Source organism: Portunus trituberculatus, chromosome 2 (assembly GCF_017591435.1).
Source record: "Portunus trituberculatus isolate SZX2019 chromosome 2, ASM1759143v1, whole genome shotgun sequence".
NCBI lineage: Eukaryota > Metazoa > Arthropoda > Malacostraca > Decapoda > Portunidae > Portunus > Portunus trituberculatus.
This window is the reverse complement of record NC_059256.1, coordinates 7,794,396-7,814,120: the sequence shown is the minus strand read 5'-3', so window position 1 is coordinate 7,814,120 and position 19,725 is coordinate 7,794,396. Positions and strand designations below refer to the sequence as shown.

At 39.8% G+C, this 19,725-nt stretch overlaps 1 protein-coding gene across 2 annotated transcripts in view; it reads right to left on the bottom strand.

Moving 5' to 3' along the window:
• LOC123504437 (protein SCO1 homolog, mitochondrial-like) overlaps positions 1-19,725 on the bottom strand; it is a 44,050-nt gene that overhangs the window by 14,798 nt on the left and 9,527 nt on the right. For both annotated transcript variants that reach the window (XM_045254955.1, XM_045254950.1), the window contains exons 2-3: positions 12,420-12,621; positions 8,922-9,119 (exon numbers count right to left, since the gene is read on the bottom strand). In XM_045254955.1, the coding sequence (XP_045110890.1) occupies positions 8,922-9,119; positions 12,420-12,621 (400 nt within the window). The remainder of the gene's footprint in view (positions 1-8,921; positions 9,120-12,419; positions 12,622-19,725) is intronic.

Sequence of the window (19,725 nt, the reverse complement as noted above, 5' to 3'; positions counted from 1 at the left end):
TAATTTTATTTACTTCTCTGGATACAGTGGTGCCTTGCAATAACAGAACTTGCTCAGTAACAGACTGGACTAACCTAAAGCAGCCAATTTTTTTCAACATTATGGCATTTATTTTCCCACAAATCCTTAGTTTCCCAGTGGCCACGTGGACGAATACGCATATCACATGATAAACAAACCAAAAAAAACAAGGTATGATAGACACCACTGTAACTTTTTATTATTATGTAAGAGGGCAACCCGGCTGAGGGCAATTAAAACTGTGATTGGCAAAAAAGGCCTAATGAGGTGCCAGTCCCCAAACAGGCTGGAAGAAATGTTAGAATGGATGGTGGTAAGTAAATGAGTCATCTTTTCTTCTTTCTCTCCAATTATAAACTTTGCTTGAAAAATGTGTGTGTGTGTAGGTGCAGATGTAGTGAAGACTCAATACAGTACTCGAACATTTTAAGTCAAACTTTTCAATACTGAAATGCAAAAGTTCAACCTGGTACTCAAAGAAATATCTGGTACTCGAATGGCCACACATGTGGTTATACTGATGATGGTAATACCATTGTTACTGAAGCTAAAATACTAGTGTTCTGGTACACTGGATGCCAGTGCACATCCCTAGTCCCACTGGTGCCGCGGTCAAGAGAAAAACAACATTCTTCCGTGTTCTTTCTGTAGTTTTCATTTAGAAACTTGTAATGGTACCAATGGGGCTTATCAATGGTGAAAATAAGCATTCTAGTGAGAGTGCAAGTGCCCTCCAATAGAGGGATCACAAGAATCATACCAAGTTACCAGGCATTTTATATTGATGATGACTCCTCTAACAAATAGCCTCCCTCCTCCTCCCATCCTTTTCCCTCCTCTTCTATGTTATCCATCACCAGCCTTCATATACATTAAGAAAAATTAAGAAAAATAAATAAATAAATAAATAAATAAATAAATAAAATAAAATAAAATGAAGTAAAATAAATAAATAAAAAATAAAAAAATAAAAAAATAATTAAATAAGAAAAAACCCTTGAAATATTTGTTCCCTTGAGGTTTGGGTACGGAGTGGTTAGACTGAATGGCCTGATTCACAGTATTGGTAGTCAAGCTTTTAGATGCTCCAACAGCCATTTGGAATGAATGAAGTTTGAGTATTGAGTCTCCACTGCAGTTTTATGTGAAGTAAGAGAGTTGTCTTAAGAGGGCCAGCTGTGACTGCCCCTCTTGTGTTATGAGACATAAAGTGAAACATTCAGTGAGGTCACAGCTGGCTTTATTGGTGAGTTCACAGCACTCCCTGAACCAGTGCCATTACACCTAACTGGAAGCAATTATCATTTGAGCAGGTGTCGACTGCCTCCTCCTCTCATTCATCTGTTCATCTACGATTTACAAAATTTACTATAAGCTGGAGAGTGGCAACAGCTTGCCTGTGTGGGTCACTGGAATGACACACATGGTGACTTGTGGTCCCTGACTAGTTAGACCTGCAGCATGCCAAAGTGAAATGATAGTTATGCATCTCTGTTTGAATGTTGTTGGGCAAGTGAGGATAATGACACTACCACACATATACATATATATATATATATATATATATATATATATATATATATATATATATATATATATATATATATATAGAGAGAGAGAGAGAGAGAGAGAGAGAGAGAGAGAGAGAGAGAGAGAGAGAGAGAGAGAGAGAGAGAGAGAGAGAGAGAGAGAGAGAGAGAGAGAGAGAGAGAGAGAGAGAGAGAGAGAGAGAGAGAGAGAGAGAGAGAGAGAGAGAGTGTGTGTGTGTGTGTGTACCGCAGCTGACCAAAGTGCAGATTGCAGACTGCAGATGAGTCTCTGAAATTAAATCTCTCCAATCATTTGATCTTTTCCTTCACTCACTGAACTTTGGAAGTTTACAATTTCATTTCTTTCTTCTTTTGACAGAAGGTAATTCAATAAGAAGTGGACAAGCTTATCTTCTTGAAAATAACATTATGAGCTAAATGTTTCATAGCACAGTGCCAGCAGTGGTGGCAAGAGCATTGTACACAAAACAACACAATTGTTTGATAATCTCCCCCATCTCTCTCTCTCTCTCTCTCTCTCTCTCTCTCTCTCTCACTAGGAAGTACTTGTTCACGTTGCAGATTACTGCCTTAGACTGGCTGTGAGGAGAGCTATACAGTGAGTTTGTAGAAGGGCCATACTCTATAGCAAGACTGCAGAAGGTGTAGACCTGTGAGGTACTGGCACTCAGCAGTGTATCTGCTAAAATGCAATGTTTAGGACGGGGCAACACTTTCTAAAGAGAACATACCTTAGTTTTTACCTCAATGGCAATGTGGAACAAAAGTTAGAAGGATTTCGGAAGTAATTTTGGAAATACATCAATTTACAGCATGTGTGGAAAGTCCTGTCACCACACGGCTAATGTCATTTCTTTTTGCAATAAGTGGAGAAGACTCACAAGGACCTTCCTGGGATTGCAATATGTTCTGATGCTTTTGCACCACTAATTGGCAACCTTTTACATTCCCTAGATACAGTCACCAGAATCTGAGTCACCTCGGTAGCTGTTCAGCTGCTTAAGGGAGAAGGTGGATTGCACGTCTGATGTGGCAAGCGTAGGCTAACTACACTATCATTTTGCTTCCTCCCACCCTCTCAACATGCCCAAATTGACAACAAATAGGCAAATGGAAGGAGGTGTTCACTTTATACAAAGCTGGTCACCATCTCCCATTTATTTCCGCTCAAACAAGTGTTAAGCTGAGAACAACACAGCATTTGGTAAAGGGTATCAAAGAAGCGGGGGAAGGTTCTGCACTCACTCCATCTCCCAAGTCTGGTACGCTTTGTAAGACCACTTTAAAAACCCATGCACTTATCTCCAGGCATGTTGCTATAGAACCAAGGCTGACAGCATGGGAAATCAAAGAAAAAGAAAGAAAAATAAAATAACAAAGTTGCAGGAACATGTGTCAGTGAGGAGTGTGCAGGACATTCTGCACAATAACTTGGGCTACAAATACTACTGTGCCCTCAAGAAACCTCTGCTTACTGCACTGCAAAAGGAGAAGAGAGTAAAATTTAGCAAGAAATGCCTAGTGTGGAATGAGGACCAATGGAAGACAGTGCTCTGGAGTGATGAGGTAGCTTTCACTATTACTGAGACACAGTCATCACCAGTCTACTGCAAGCCAGGCAGTGATTCCTTGGATCCTAAGTACACCTCCAGGTTTGTGAATCACCCAGCATCACTCATGGTCTGGGGCTGCTTTACATACTGTGGTGTTGGTGATGTAGTTATTATTTCTGCTAAAGCTAAGGTGAACCAACACAACTATTTAGAGCTTTTGATTGATGTCTTTTGATTCCTTTTAAAAAACACAAGTGCAGGATTCTGCTTCTGCACATGTTGCTAAATTTGTGAAGCAGTGGCTGACTGACTGTGAGGGTCCCTTCATTGGGGATTGGCCTGGCAATAGCCCAAATATCAATCCTGTAGAAAACTTATGAACATATATGAAGAGACAGCTGTGTGGTATGGACACGTCAACACTGCCAAAACTTTACACTGTAATCAAGCAACGAACAAAGCAACTGTGGCCCAGTTTTCCATAAACTTACCTGCAAAACCTTGCACCCAGTGTCCCCAAATGCCTTCAGAATATTGTAAAGATGAAAGGGAATGCAATTAAATATGTACTAATTAGTTCAATGTATGTTTTTGTTCATCTACCATTCTCTCAGCAAACCACAAACAATGTGTCCTTCAGGTGACGTCAGGACTTTCCATGCATAGTCTCATCAAATCCCCTCCTCTGACTGACTGTCTTCAGGATCTTTCTCACTGCCAAAATGTTGCATTTCTTGCTATCTTTTATTGCTATTTTCATGCTAACTTCTCTACTGATCTTGCTAACTGCATGCCTCCCCTCCTCCTACAGCCTCACTGCACAAGGCTCTCTTCTTCCTCTCACCCCTATTCTGTCCAACTCTCTAATACAAGAGTTAACCAGTACTCTCAATCATTCATACCTTTCACTGGTAAACTCTGGAACTCCCTGCCTGCTTCTGTATTTCCATCTTCCTATGACTTGACTTCTTTTAAGAGTGAGGTTTTAAGACATTTGTCCCTCACTTCTGGATAACTCACTTGACCTTTAAGGGAACTGGCAATCCAGAGAGCCTTTTTTTTTTTTTTTTTTTTTTTCATTTTTTGTTGCCCTTGGTCAGCATCCCTTCTTGAAAAAAATTACATGTTATCCTCAACAAACCATACTGTTACTGTAGATTGAGGCAGTGGTTAGTGGTAAGGCTACGACAACAGAGACTCTAAAATCAAACCCCAGACATCCTCACACATGTAAACAAAGTGATGATTGGTACTACACCACAGCACAACTCTTCCTTTCAAGGTAACAATATACAATAGGTCATACTCACTGGCAACTCACATAGAATGACACCAGTCAGGAAGAATTTGCCTAAATGACTAAACACCACATGAACCAAAACAAAACATGCAATCACCAATTGGTGTTCTTAACCCCTTCAATACTGGGGCATAATTTTACCTTGAGATTTGTGTATGATTAGACTATTTTATTGACATTAGGGGAGGGTCTTATGGAGGTCAGAAGATTAATGGCTACAATCTTCAATATTTTAATCCCCACATACGTTCCTGAAGCTGTATAGAATGACTAAATAGTAAGTACAATAAATATAAAAACATGTCCTGGTACAGAAAGGGTTAATCTTGACACAGGCAATCCTCACTGCATTCCTTACACTGTGATGCCATTACTCCTTGAGGTAAGGCACACTTTCATTCAATAAAAATTGCAACTATCTTTAAACATTCTTACCTTGCATACATGTAAAAAATAATAAATAAATAAAAAAGAAAAAAACATAAGAATTATTAACCCTGTAGCTTGAGTCACTGCTGGTGCCATATGCCATGTTTTTTATTTATTTATTTTTTTCAACATTAAGGCCTATAGTGCCTGTAGGCTCGCTTGAAAAGTGTGTAGGAAGCGCTGTGCAGCTTCCGCCCATTAGTGGCACAGGCAATTTCATTTATAGTGGTGGTCATATCAGGGCCTATATCACCACCCAAGCTCATCTTGGGTGTAACCACCTAGAACCTGGGTATCATAGTGACATGTAGCTAACTTTAAACCACTCCACAAATGGCAAAGTGTTTAAGGCTGTACATGGTGGGATTCAAACCTACACGTGGACGTCAGCTCAATCCCACACTCACCACTTTATCAACTACACCACCACCTCCCTAATATCTTTACATCTCACAGCAGGATTGGTATATGGGCTACTAGCAAGTATTAAAGTTTTTAAATGCAAATTATTAGGATCTAATAATTATCTAAATGCATGTGAAAGTCTTCAAATATTAAGTGAAATCCTTCACTTCATATTTAGAGGTTAAAACTGCTTCAATTATATATTTTTTTCATTTCAATGTCTTCCAAAACTGGGTGCATCTCATGAGCCATCAAATATGGTACAGGTTGAACCTCATTAATCCGGTATTCTTACATCCGGCAACACCTGTAATCCAGCAAAATTTTGCCGGAAGTTTTGAATTGGCCGGAGTAATTTGCTGGACCGCCCCTAGGACGCGGCGGCGCTGTACCATGTTTTGGACCCTGGGCATTCTGGGTCAAATTTGGATCAGTACCACGCTGCTGCTGATTGCAAGCACATCCCCCCAGGTGCATGAACATTTTTTTCTGTAATATTTGTCCCTAAACATGGCTTCCAAGCAACCAGGAAGTGATAGTGTCATGTGTGAACCAAAGAAAAAGTGCAAACATGACAATATCAGTGCAACAGAAAGTGGACCTATTGAGGAAGCTAGATAAAGGTGTTTCAGTGCGGAGCCTATGCCAACAGTACAACATTGGCTCATCAACCGTCTATGATATAAAAAAGCAGAAGAATCAACTTCTAAAGTTTTACAGTGAGTGTGAGAGCAAGAACATGGAGGTTTGTAGAACACTTCAGGAGGGTAAAAGCAGTGATTTAGACAGTGCTCTCATACAGTGGTTTAAGCTTTGGCGCGCTGGTAACGTCCCTGTGTCCAGCGAGATGATAATGGCGCAGGCAAAAATTTTCTATGCTGAACCTAATTTAAATGATTGTAAATATTCTCAGGGATGGTTACAAAAATTCAAAACGAGACATGGAATTACTTTACATCGCATATGTGGTGAGAAATCTAGTGCAGATAAGGATGCAGCCACTAAGTTTGTGGACGAGTTCGTTCAGTTTATTGCACAAGAGAAACTAACCCCAGAGCAGATTTACAATGCTGATGAAACTGCTCTGTACTGGCGTCGTCTCCCAGGAAAAACTTTGGCTCAAGAAGCAGAAGAGGAATGTACTGGCAGTAAAGGCAGTAAACACAGGGTGTCAGTGCTTGGATGTAGCATTTATAATGCAGGGTAAGTATATAGAGGGTGTTTTGAGGACCACCTATAGTTCAGAATTTTCCATGGTCCGGCAAATCTAAGGTCCGGTGGTTGCCGGATTTGGGAGGTTCAACCTGTACTACTACTACACTTTTCTGATACTATATACTATACTTTTATTTCCATAACAGCAACAGCTACTACTACCACCATCATTACTATTATCACTTCTAATACCACTAGAACTACTACAACTACTACTACCCCAACAATAACAACACACCCAACACCAACACCAGCCTAGCACCTGTAATCAGAAACACCTCCTCTCACTACAACAATTTTCCAAGGCCACAAAGACAACCGGCAGAGTTTTCAAGACCATTTCTCCTCTTTCCTGGCGGCATGGCAGGTGAGTGTACAGTACTACCAAATAAAAATCATGTATGTGTTGATTCTACTGACTTTCATCCATATGTCTCTATATAGTCTCCCCAGCAAATGGGTACTCCAGATTGACATTTATGTACAGACTCTGCTGCAAAATTGAAGAAACGACTGAATCTATAATATATGGACTCTGCCACAAAACTGAACAAGTGACGTCTATATATAAATTCTGCTGCAAAACTGAACAAACAAGTGAATATATGTATAGGTGTTATTTGTGTTTGATTGGTGATAATGCATGTTTATATGAATGTTTGGAGTGACTCGCATCAAGGACTTGTGACCGGGATGTAATTTACTTCCACTTTTCCTCATAATTTTTTCACACACTTGTTTTGTTCCTATTCACTTTGAAGCAATGCTGCCGGTGTGTGGTGCAGTTCCTTCTCCTTGACATGATGGGTTAATATTAAAAGAAAGTAGAAAAATGCAAAAATTTCCAATACATTGAAGACTCAATACTCGAACATCTTAAAAGACAAATTTTTCAATACTCAAAACACAAAAGTTCAACCTGGTACTAGAAAAAATATCTGGTACTCAAATGGCCACACACACATGATACCAGCGATACCAGTAATACCAAAGCTAAAATACTGGTATACTGAATACCACTGAACATCCCTAGTCCCGCTGTGGTCATGAGAACAACAATACTCTCCTGCGTTCTGTCTATACTTTTCATTTAGAAACTTACAATGGCACTAAAGAGGTTTATTAGTGGTGAAAATCAGGAATCTAGAAAGACTGCAAGTGTTAGTGAGCCACAGCCCTCCACTCGTGAGTTCACAGGACTCATACCACAAGATGAGTCACCAGATGTTTTTACATGGATGGTGACTCGTCCTCTGATGAATAACCTCCTTCCTCCTCCCACTCTTCTCCCCTCCTCTTGTATATTATCCATCACCAGCCTTCACTTACACTAAGTACAAATAGAAAAAAAAAAATTTGCATTGAAATTTTTGTAAGCTTAAGGTTTAGATATGGTTAGAATGAATTACAGGCAAACCCAACATAACAAATGTTTACATATTGAATTTTTGCCACGAGTGTTTTGTTTTCTTACCCTCAAATCACATAATGAACACCAAACCCCGCTATTACAAAATTTTTATTGGTGAAGTTTTGGCCGAGTTTGAAAACACTGCTGAATTACCACTACTACTACTACTACTACCACCACCACCACCACCACCACCACTGCCATGTCAGAATTCAATGCGTTCAGATTTTTTCTTTTTTTTCTTTTACTTTATTATTTTTTTTTTACTTTTTTACTAATCGTAGGACCCCATACAATGAAATTTCACATGATGAACACTTTTTTTAAACCTAACCCATTCATTATGTGGGCTTTGCCTGTACCTGGTTTATTGGTGGTCAAATATTTTGATACTTGAACAGCCATTTGGAACGAATTAAGTTTGAGTATTGAGTCTCCACTGTATTAGCTTATGTGCACAGCATATCCACCACTGACTGGCCTTGAGAGGCAATATTGGCAGTGTTTGGGTGTTTTAGATGACAAATAATTACTTATTTTATGAATTTTGTTACTTTTTTTTTATATATACCATGTAGGCTTTTCACAGGAATTTATGGGCTAAAGGGGGTACTTTTGGGGATACCTCCTTTCTTAAAGCCCAACCGCTAGGAAACCGTTGCCCCAAGTGAGGAGGCCCAACCTACACTCGGACTGTGGACAGGATTTGAACCCGTGCGCTTGGAGACCCCCTGGACCCCAAAGCACGTATGGTTCCACTGTAATAAATCGTCTATACACAGACCATGCTATAACTTTGTGTGGTAAAATCTGAACAAACATCTACATATAGATGATCTGATAAAAAAAACCCTAATTTTAAAATGTCTACATATAGATCCTCTGCCAGGAAGGGGTTAATAAACTAAAATGCTTTCCAGTCTACCAACAGAACCATAAAAATACCCTTAAAAAACACAAGTATCTTCAACTGGAGCCTTTGGAAAGTAGCAATGGTGAAAGAGCAAAGCATTTCAGAATATAGGCCAAGCACTCACCCAGGGCATCCACCACTGTTGCCATCTTTTCAAGCTCATCTGGACACACATCAGGACAGTGAGTGAATCCAAAATAGAGAAGCAGCCACTGACCAAAGAAATCCTCGCTCTTCCTTGGCACTCCATTGTGATCAACCAAATCAAACCGGCCTCCAATTTTTGCCTTTCCGAGCATCCTCTTTCTCTCTCTGGCCAAGGCTGTGGGTGGAGGGATGGATGGCTTGATAAGTAAATGGATTGAAAAAGTGAAATGATTAGTAGTTCAAAAAGGACACACATAAATAGAGGTACAGTAAAACCTCAGCTCACGACTATAATTTGTTCCTAAATCCTGTTCGTCACCCGATTTGTTCGTCCCCTGAATAAATTTTTCCCATAAGAATGTATTGAAATACCATTAATCCGTTCCAGACCAAAAAAAAAAAAAAAAAAAAAAAAAAAAAAAAAATCATACTTTTGTCCATAAAACCCATTCAAAATAGACCTTTAATGTATGCATGACATGAACGAAATAATTATAAAAAGCCTAAATTGTTTTACTTACCTAAATGCTATCAAAATGATAATAAAATGAATAAAAAAGAAAAGGTTATTTAGTTGTGAGACTGGACGTTGATGGCATGATGGAATGGAGGAGAGGAGGATGGGAAGGAAGACAGACAAGATCCAAGAAGACAGTCATGAGAGAGGACTTTGGATGTGCGCAGCATGCCAGAGCTACACAACAGCTGTGTAGCGTCATAAGTCAGTGCCGCTATGTGGGGCCCCGTTATAGAGAACATCGACGTAGGAAACATTGAAAGATTGCCAGTCTTCGTCTCTGCCTTTGGAAGACCCTTGCCTGCTGAGGATTGATTTCCTCACGTGTGTGGGAGCAAGTTTGGACTTCCAAGAAGGGAAGTTAAAGGTACATGACCAGGAAGTTCCTTTGATCCTCGGAGGTGATGCTCAGTGTGAGAGGAGCGGGCAGTAGGGCAGTGTTCCTTGCCAGGCGAGCGAGGAAACAGCTGCGATGGATGTGCCACAATCTGCAGTACCTGGACATGGCCAGGATGATGATGACAGCAACACTGAGAGCCACCAGAGCAGCGAGGAAAACGCCGAGGAAGCTACAGTAAAGTGCGCCACTAACATCACCATGCACAGGAAAAACAGGAGAAAATTGTGGTGGCACGGAGATTATGTTATGTAATATTTTTCGTATGTTCCTGTTTCTATTTTCTTTTGTGCTTATGTTTTGTTTTGTTGTTGTGTGATAGCCGGGTTAGCTATCACACAAACGGCTCACCTGCCGGCGAGCCGTTTAACCGTGTTCGTCCCCTGGGTCAATATATTGACAAATTTTTTGGTCGTCTCCCGAATTGTTCGTCCCTAGAGACGTTCGTCAAGCAAGGTTTTACTGTAGTTAATTGTTTGGGTATGGCTGGGAAAAATAATTTGACAACCTGATGGATAAATAGATGGTTAGATAAATGGATTAGTGACTAGTGCTTGGAAGAATGGAGAGAGAAAGATTGATGGATGAAGGAACAGATGGCTGGATATAAAGATAGATCTGATACACTTACAAATGGAAACGTAGTTCAATATATTATATGTCTTTATCTACTTTAACATCTGACAGGAATAGTTAAAAAAAGAAAAGGAAAAGAAAAGAAAAAAAATAGAGGTTTTGTTGTTCTAGACACACATGCACGCAGACAAGATGTAGTGAAGAGATGCGAAGAGGAACCCAAGCTTTTTAATAAATATATACATGGAAAACATACAGAGAGACCATCACCTAACTTGTTGATGGTCTCTCTGTAAGTTATTTTTCCATTTATACATTAAAGGAAATAGGATACAGTATATGAAACGACTCAAGAAATTAGTGAACTTGTGAATAACAGCTTCAAATCAGTACTTAACCACTTCAGTACTGGGACGTATTTTTCACCATAAATGCTGCATATCATTGGAAGATTTTAATAACATTAGGAAGAGTCTATGAAGGTGGGAAGATAAGTGGCCAGAGCCTTTACTATTTTGATTATCTACATATGTTTCTGAAGCTGCATTAAATCACCAAATAGTAAGCAAAATAAATATGAAAACACAGCATGGTAATGAAGGGGTTAATGAAGAGGGAGATTTCATGGAACCAAACAATCAAGTGATACAGGAAGGATTTAGAAATGTTGTGGTGCATAAACAGAGAATTAGCAAATTATTAGAAAAGGTGAATGTCAGAGAAGCAATGAGGCCAGATGGAGTGTCAGGATGGTCACTGAGAATGTAGAGAACAACTGGTGGACCAATCTGGGATGTAATCGAAAGCTCTCTAATGGAAGGGAAGGTACAAAGAGAATGGAAAAGAGCAAATATAGTTCCAATATACAAAGGAGAAATAAAAAAAATAGAGTGCCTAAATTATAGACCAGTGTCACTGACTAGCGTTGTGGGAAAGATCTGTGAAATTGTAATTAAAGAAAAATGGTTAGAATATCTGAAGGAAAATCAAATAATAAATAACTCACAATATAGTTTTAGAAAAGAATGATCATGCATAACAAATTTGCTAAGCTTTAATTCAAGAGTAATAAATGAAGTACAGGGGAGAGATGGATGGGCTGATGGTATACTTTGATATTAAAAAGGCTTTCAACAGAACACTCCTATGGAAAATAGAACACATTGGAGAAATACAGGAAAATATCTTAAACTGAATGACAGACCACTAACTGAGAGGGAAATGAGGACAATGATAAGAGACACCCCATCAAGTTGGAGTGTAATGGAACTAGGAAAGAGCAAAAGAAGACCGGTATGGAACTATTTGATGGGAGAGGAACAAATAATAAAGACTAAAGAGAAAAAGATCTGGGAGTGATTATACAGGAAAATCTGAGCCCCAAAAAACACAAGCAAGATATTTGGATTATCATATAAAATGCTGACTAATATAAGAGTGGCATTTCAATACATGGACAAAGATATGATGACAAAAATCATCACAAGCATGATATGTCCAAGGCTGGAATATGCAGCAGTGGTATGGTCTCCAAGCTCTAAAAAGGATATAAAAAGATTAGAAAGGATACATAAGATTGCTACAAAGATGGTGTTGGAACTAAAGGATCTCACATATGAAGAATGACTGAAGGAAATAGGACTATCAACTTTACAAGATAGAAGAGAACAAGGGGACCTAATAATAATGTACAAGATAGTCAATGGCATTGAAAAGAAAGACAAGGAAGACCTGGTGCTGGTGACAGAAGAGGATGGAAGGACAAGAGGTCATGTAAAGATAAGGATGAGGCAGTGTGTGGAGGATATTGGAAAATACAGTTTTCCACACAAAACGGTGGAGAAGTGGAATGCATTGAAATTATGAAGTTGTTAAAGCACATGATCAACAAAACTTTAAGGAAAAATTAGATAAATGGAGGCATGGAGACAGGACACTATGAGCCCCACTCAAACCCTGTACAATACAACTAGGTAAACACTCACCCAGTTCCTTCTCTTTCTTCACATAGAGCATAAAGCCGAGCAAGACAGCGCCAAGAGCACCAGTGACAGCCAGCGACTTCCATGTAATGGGAGCCCTAGTCTTCCCTGGAGCCTGCTTCCGAGGGGGCTGGCTGCTGGGGGGCCGAGCAGCATAACACCTCAAAAACACTCTCTTATCACCTCTGTATGCCACACCATGTCGCTACGGGAAGAAAGGAGGGAAATTAGGATGCAAAACAAGGAATTAGTGGAGGTTCCTTGCAGCTTCATCCATCATTCATACTCCATCTTTTTTTTTTTAAGGGATTGCCAAAAAAAAGTGTGAAAAAAGCCTCACTTGGAGAATTTAGAAATGAAGGGTAAGTGTGTCAGTCTCTCCTCAGAAAGAGTTTAAGTCACAGGCAAGGAATTCCAGAGTTTACCAGTGAGAGAGATGAAAGATTTAGAATACTATAATAAAACTATATTGTACTGACCCATAGGGTGCTGTTCACCATTCTGCCACACTCCCAATCAAAACATTCAGCCTACACTACTCACGATTCTTTAATCACAGTACAGCAATACTCCGCTTAACGAACAGGATAGGGGGTGTCAAAGCTGTACGTAGAGCGGAAATTTGTTAAGCGGATGTAATTTTCCCATAGGAAATACAGTAAGGTCTCGGTTTATGTCAGAGTTACGTTCCTGAAACATGATGTAAGTTGATTTTGTACGTAACTCGAGTTTCCGTACATTTCAAAGCATATTATCGAGTTTATGGTCATTCAGGTAAGTAAAAGGTTATATTGTTATATTATTATATTATTTACAACTATGTAGGAATATGAAACACAAGCTTGTTTTTGTTGCTGATTAGGGCCACGAACGCAAAGGACTGCAGGTTGCCGAGAGGGTGGACGCCTGAGGCCCCCAGGAGGGTGGGCAGGTCGAATGTTGTGACGCCCAGGGCGGACAGCTGGGAGCGTAGTCCAGTGTGGTGGGAGTAGAAGTGTGGGCAGTGGAGCAGGAAATGCAATAGGAAAGGGCAATAGGGATCAGCAGACAAGCGCAGACGGTGCAAGTGAGCTGCGAGTGCCATGTGGCCCAGGCAAAGGCTCCGGAGTTGTTATTGTTGTGATGGTGGGTGTGCGAGCCCTCAAGGTCGTCAACCTCCCCGTTGTCATAGTAACGGCCTTCCCATTTTCTTCTTCACTCCCTCACACACAGCTGCTGCCTCCCTTCTCATGTCTTTTAATTATGTCCTCTTTTTCTTGTAGCGTAATGGTTTTCCTTTTCTTAGCATCACTGCTGTCACTAAGGAGTTTTCTCTTTGGTGCCATTGAGCAAGATACTAAGAACTTGAGTCAGTAAATGCAGAAGTAGGATAACACTTGCCAGGGGCGACGGGCGGTGTGGCGGGTAACCACTAGTGACGCCTGGCGGCCAACAATAACAATAAATCCCGCTTTACAATTTATAAATTTTCAACTTTGTTTAATCTTAAATTGCCTTATAGTGGACTGACGTAACTACGAGTTTGACACAACTCGAGACTGACGTAACCCGGGACCTTACTGTAATGGAAATATGGGGGATGCGTTCTGAGCTGGTCCCCAACATACCACATAGGTTAAAAAGAAAATTATACTGTAAAAGCTCAATTAGTCGGACCTTATGGGGGGAAAATCCAGTCCAAGTAAGGTATTTGTCCGACTATGTGCGATAATGACCCATTTTTACCATTTTTACCATTTTTTTTTTTTGTACCTTGCTTCACTGTCATTCATTTTACACCCTCTACTGCAATTAGTTGCAGTAGAGGGTGTACTTAACCTTTTTGCAGCATTCTTAATCTCAATCCCTCGAACAGCAACCCCAACGCCCACCTGTTGCCGATGCCACTTCATTACAGCTTCCTCATGTTTTTCTGATCTCCCACACTGCACTCGCTTTCTTTCTAACCCTGCTTTTTTATATTGGGTGCTTTCTCTATTATCATCACTTTCTGAGACAAATTCCAGTAGAGATTGCAGGAGCCAGTGAGTGTTATGGCGGCGAGTGGATGACTGGATGTAAACAAACCAAAGTCCGAACTCAAGAGCGAGTTGTGGCGTTTTTTACGGTTCCTCCCATAAAAAAAAACTATTATTTAAAAAAATGATTTTGGCTGTTTTACGTTTCCTATAGTTTGTTTTATGATTTTTTTATGTGTTCTAAGTGAAAACAAGATGTTCTACTTAACATTTATGTATAAATTCCCTCTTTCTTTTATGAATTTTAGATATGAAAAAAAAAAAAAAAAAAAAAAAATGGAGAAATTCGTCTGGGTATGTACAAAATCCAAGTAATTGGGGTCCGACTAATTGGGCTTTTACTGTATATATTTCTATTAGCTTTTTACAAACCTTGCCCCCAAGAAAAGATTGTTTTGTAATGTATAAAGTGAAATCTTACATGGAATACCAAAAAATAAAGCAGAGATGATGAGATTGGTCACAGACGAAGCAGACGAAGCAGAGACTCATGGCGACTCGGCTGCTTCTTCTTGTAACCCTTTGACCCTTTTAGCTTGGCGTGTTGTCTTTCACCACAATATTAAATTTGTTTCCACTCCTCTATTGCCTGCTATAATGGATATCATATCTTAGTATTCATATACGCTCATGCCATGAGGATAACCTGGAGTCCGTGGCAGTGAGTGATAGTGAATTAATAATGAAATACCACGGTATTTCATTACTAATTCACTATCACTCACTGCCACAGAGTCCAGGTTATCCTCATGGCATGAGGGTACATGAATACTAAGATATGATATCCATTATAGCAGGCAATAGAGGAGTGGAAACAAATTTAATATTATGGTGAAAGACAACATGCCAAGCTAAAAAGGTCACAAGAAGAAGAAGTGGCCAAGTTGACGAAGTCTCCGCCGTCTGTGGCCGATCCCATTATCTTTGCTTTACTTTTTGGTATTCCACGTAAGATTTCACTTTATGCATTACAAAACAATCCTTTCTTGGGAGCAAGGTTTGTAAAAAGCTAATAGAAATGGTGTTTTGTGAGCATAAATGCATATATAAGACAGTAACACCACCTCCAGAGGTGGTGTTCCTAGCAACCTCAGAGCAACCTCATCACCATCCCTCCAAGCGTTCATGGAAGCCATTTCGCGGCAGGAGGTTGCTCTGACATTGTTAAAGAATCTTGGATCCAGCTCCAGGAAAGCTAGAGACAGGCGGGAAGCCAGACAATCACAGCAAAGCTGCCGCATTTGGTCTCTCACCCGGCAAATTCAAATCCAGAAAATTCGTTAAAACGGATGTGGTTGTATGTTAAGCGGACTTTTTGGTCTAAGTTTACACAGTACGTTAAACTGGAAATTCGTTAGGCAAACGTTTGTTAAGCGGAGTATTACTGTATTATCAACAAACAGCATCCCAAGAATATTCTGATGACTTCATTAAACAGCAGGTGATACAAATAAGTGTTATATACCAAATCAAATGAAGATATTTCATGGACAAGTATGACAATGTGGCATATCAGGTAAGGCAATGTTGCCACTCGAGCCGAGACAGGATCTTCCCTCGGTGAAGGAGAGGAGTCAGGTCACCATACAGGTGCAAATTGACTCACTTTTAATCTGGTCACCACGATGGAAGGACACACTGACACTTTCCTGTCTTACTGTGTGTTGTATGGCCAGACCAAGGAATTCGTCTACAGAATTAATAGATAATTCTTAAAAGGAAAAGCATACCAAGGACAACTTTTACCCACAAATCAAGTGAGGAAGAGGACAGCAGATGCAGCTGCAGGGTATACCTGATGCCACGGTGAAGAGGATTTATCCCAGTATAAACAAGACATGCACCACACCACCACAGTCTTATCAGCCTGTCTTTACTTCCCCAGAAACAAAACGCTCTGCAACGATAACGAACTTTGATGACTTGGACAGGTCAGCTTGGGGCAATAACTGACATAATATAGTCTCATCTTATGTTTCTTTTCCTACTCATTATATTAGATTGGGTATCTCGAGAGGACATAACAACAAATATTAGGTAAATGATCTGCCTCATTTTCACTTTTATAACTAGCATTTTTATTGTATCTAATTTACTTTTGGCATCTTCATGTCTCGTCCTCCACTCCCCGCCCCCCCCTCCTTTTCTTTTAAGCAAAGTCATGCATTAAACTGAATAAAGAACCGTGATTCAGTTTTCTGTGAAGTAGTGAGAGATATGACAACTTCCCACAGATTATTAGCTTTACGGGTCAGTACAATTTAGTTTTGCTATAGTTAACTCTTGTACTAGGTAGCCTTGTATTATCTTGTATTGGACAGGATAGTGGTGAAAGACTGAGAATACACGTGAATTTTCGCATTAAGGAGGTGGACAAAATAGTGAAAGACTGACCCTAATGCATGCATTAACCCCTTCAATACCGGGACACATTTTTACCTAGAGATTTATGAACGATTAGACGATTTTATTGACGTTAGGAAGGATCTATGGAAGTCAAGATTAATGGCCACAGTCTTCACAATTTTAATCCCCCACATAAGTTTCTGAAGGTGTATAAAGTAAGGAGATTGAAAAGGGAAACGTGTCATGGTACTCAAGGGGTTAAGTAGGTGGAAGGAATAGTGGTAAAGACTGAGAATATTGTTAACTCTTGCATTAGGGAAGTCAACAGAATAGTGGTGAAAGATTGAGAGTATTGTTAACTCTTGCATTAGGGATGTGAAAACAATAGTGGCAAAAAACTGAGAAACACAAAGAAGCCAACAGAAAGATTTGCAGGGAATGTGTAAAAGCAAATGAAAAAATGGACTGAAGAAAGATGCATAGAAATTGAGCATCTTGAAAAAACAGACCCACAAAAGATTCACGAGAAAGTAAAAAGTAGTAATAAACACAAGAAAAAAAAATTATAGAAATTATTAGTAAAGATGGGACAGTAGCAATGGAATAAAGAGAAGTGAATAACAGATGGAAGGAATACATCATGAAAGACATATTGACGAAATACATAGGGGAACTTTTGGCAGATACAAGAGAAGAATTAAAGGACAATTTCAGTGAGGAAGGGCCAGATATATTAAAGGATGAAATAAAAGCTGCAATATCATAAATGATAAAAGGGAAAGCTAAAAGGGGAGACAGAATGGCAACAGAAATGTTTGAAGCTTTGGGAGATTTTGGAAAATTATGACAAATAGCCGTCCTACCGCCATTGTGTGCACACACTTGAGTGAGCTCCTTCGATATTCCTGAAATTCGCCCAATTCTAAGTGACCTACATCTCTCACGAGTGCAGGATAGTGACATAACAACCTTTAGAACATAAACTGTGAAGAAGTCCCCTTGTACTCGCGTTATAGAGATATAAGTCTATATATAAGTGAACTTGGGTCATGGCCCTCTAGTGGTTGCTATAGGAAACCATTCGACCCAATCAGTCTCGTCCGCCTGAAGTGATAAACAGTGAAGCAAACTACACCTCAAGTTCAAAGGTCGACGAGATGGAACGCAGCGAGATCCTGACTCTCTTAGACAACCAGAGAAAACACTTCAATGATGCCTTGGACCGCATGGAGAAGAACCATAAGAACATCCAAGAAAAGCAAGAGAAGAGGATCAGTGAAGTCACCGCCAGTTTAGAATTCACCCAAGCAAAACTGGACGAAGCAATGGCGAACCTGAAGCAAACATCGGTTGAGAGGAAGGACTTTGAAAAGAAGGAACAGGAACTGACTCAAAAGAATGATGAACTACAAAAGCAAGTAACCAACTACGAAGCTCGTATGGACTACTTGGACGATCAGAGTAGACGCAATAACCTTCACATTGCTGGTATTCCGGAAGAACAAGGTGAGAACTGGGAGCAATGCCAGAAAAAAGTCATCAAGATCATGAAAGAGAAACTGAACATCCCAGATGTAAACATCGAGAGAGCACACCGTGTGGGCAAGAACACCAACTAAAGAACCCGTGACATTGTCGCCAAGTTCACTCGGTACCCTGAGCGCGATGCAGTGTTTCGAGCCTGGAGCAAACTGAAGGGAACAAATATCTACATAAATGAAGATTTTTGTCCCGGTACAATGGATGCTCGACGTCAACAAATGGACGCGATGAGGGAAGCTAGAAGAAATGGTAAGCAGGCTTTCTTCAGTTATCGAACCCTCATTGTGCGAGATGTCAGCATGGGTGCGGGAGGGTCTGGTGTCGAGCGCGGGAGTGATGCAGATGCCGCCTGCGTTACCGCGTACCTTGCCACTCACCCCTGTCCGACCAACTCCTCCTAACTTTCCTATGCCCACTGCTGATCTTGTTACCACACCTGCCACCCCAAGCATGACATGGAGTGAACTGGCTCGTAGCTCACCAGCCAGGAGTGGTGACGATGAGGAGAAGGGTGCAGTAGCACTTCCCATCTCCCGCAAAGAAGCGCCAGCTGATAAGAGGCAGCCGCGAGATCGGAGGCAAACCAAACACTACCAATCTTAAGTATACAACAATCTACTCTGGTTCTTACTATCCTATGTTATTCATAAATATTCATGGCAGATAATAGTGACGAAGTTTTACCCTTTTCTAATATTAGTGATAATGACTTTCACTTGATTTTTAATTCTCAAAACAGAGAAAACATTGCAATAGATACACTAGAAAAATTATGCTCGAATCCCTTTGATACTGAATATGACAAGTATTCTGACGCCACCAATCCAAATAACTTTCTACTTGATTATCTAAATTATGAATTTCCTGGATGCAGTTATTTCTTTCCTGATATTAGATTATCCGAGGTTTACGATTTGTCTGGAAAAACTCTTTCAATAATCTCTTACAATATATCCTTCTTCATACTATTACCAAACCAACAAGAGTTACCAACACATCTGCAACCATTATTGATCACATCTGGTCCAACAATATTAAGGAAAATAAGTTCAATGGCATTATATATGACACTACATCCGATCATTTTCCTGTATTCTCCATTTTTTCATTTAAAGACTACTGTAAAACTGAAATTGATGAGTCTGATATAATTTCTTTTAGGAAGTATACAACAGAACAGATAAATTGCTTCAAAACTTGTTTACTCAACATCAACTGGGACTTGGTTTTGCCTCTAGAGATCCAAATGTAAGCTATAATAATTTTATGACAATTTTTTCCCTTGTTTTGATAAATATTTTCCACTAATATATAAAAGCACAAATATAAACACTTGCATAAACCATACATAACTCCAGACATAGTAAAACTCATTAAAGAAAAATGTACAGAGAAAATATGCT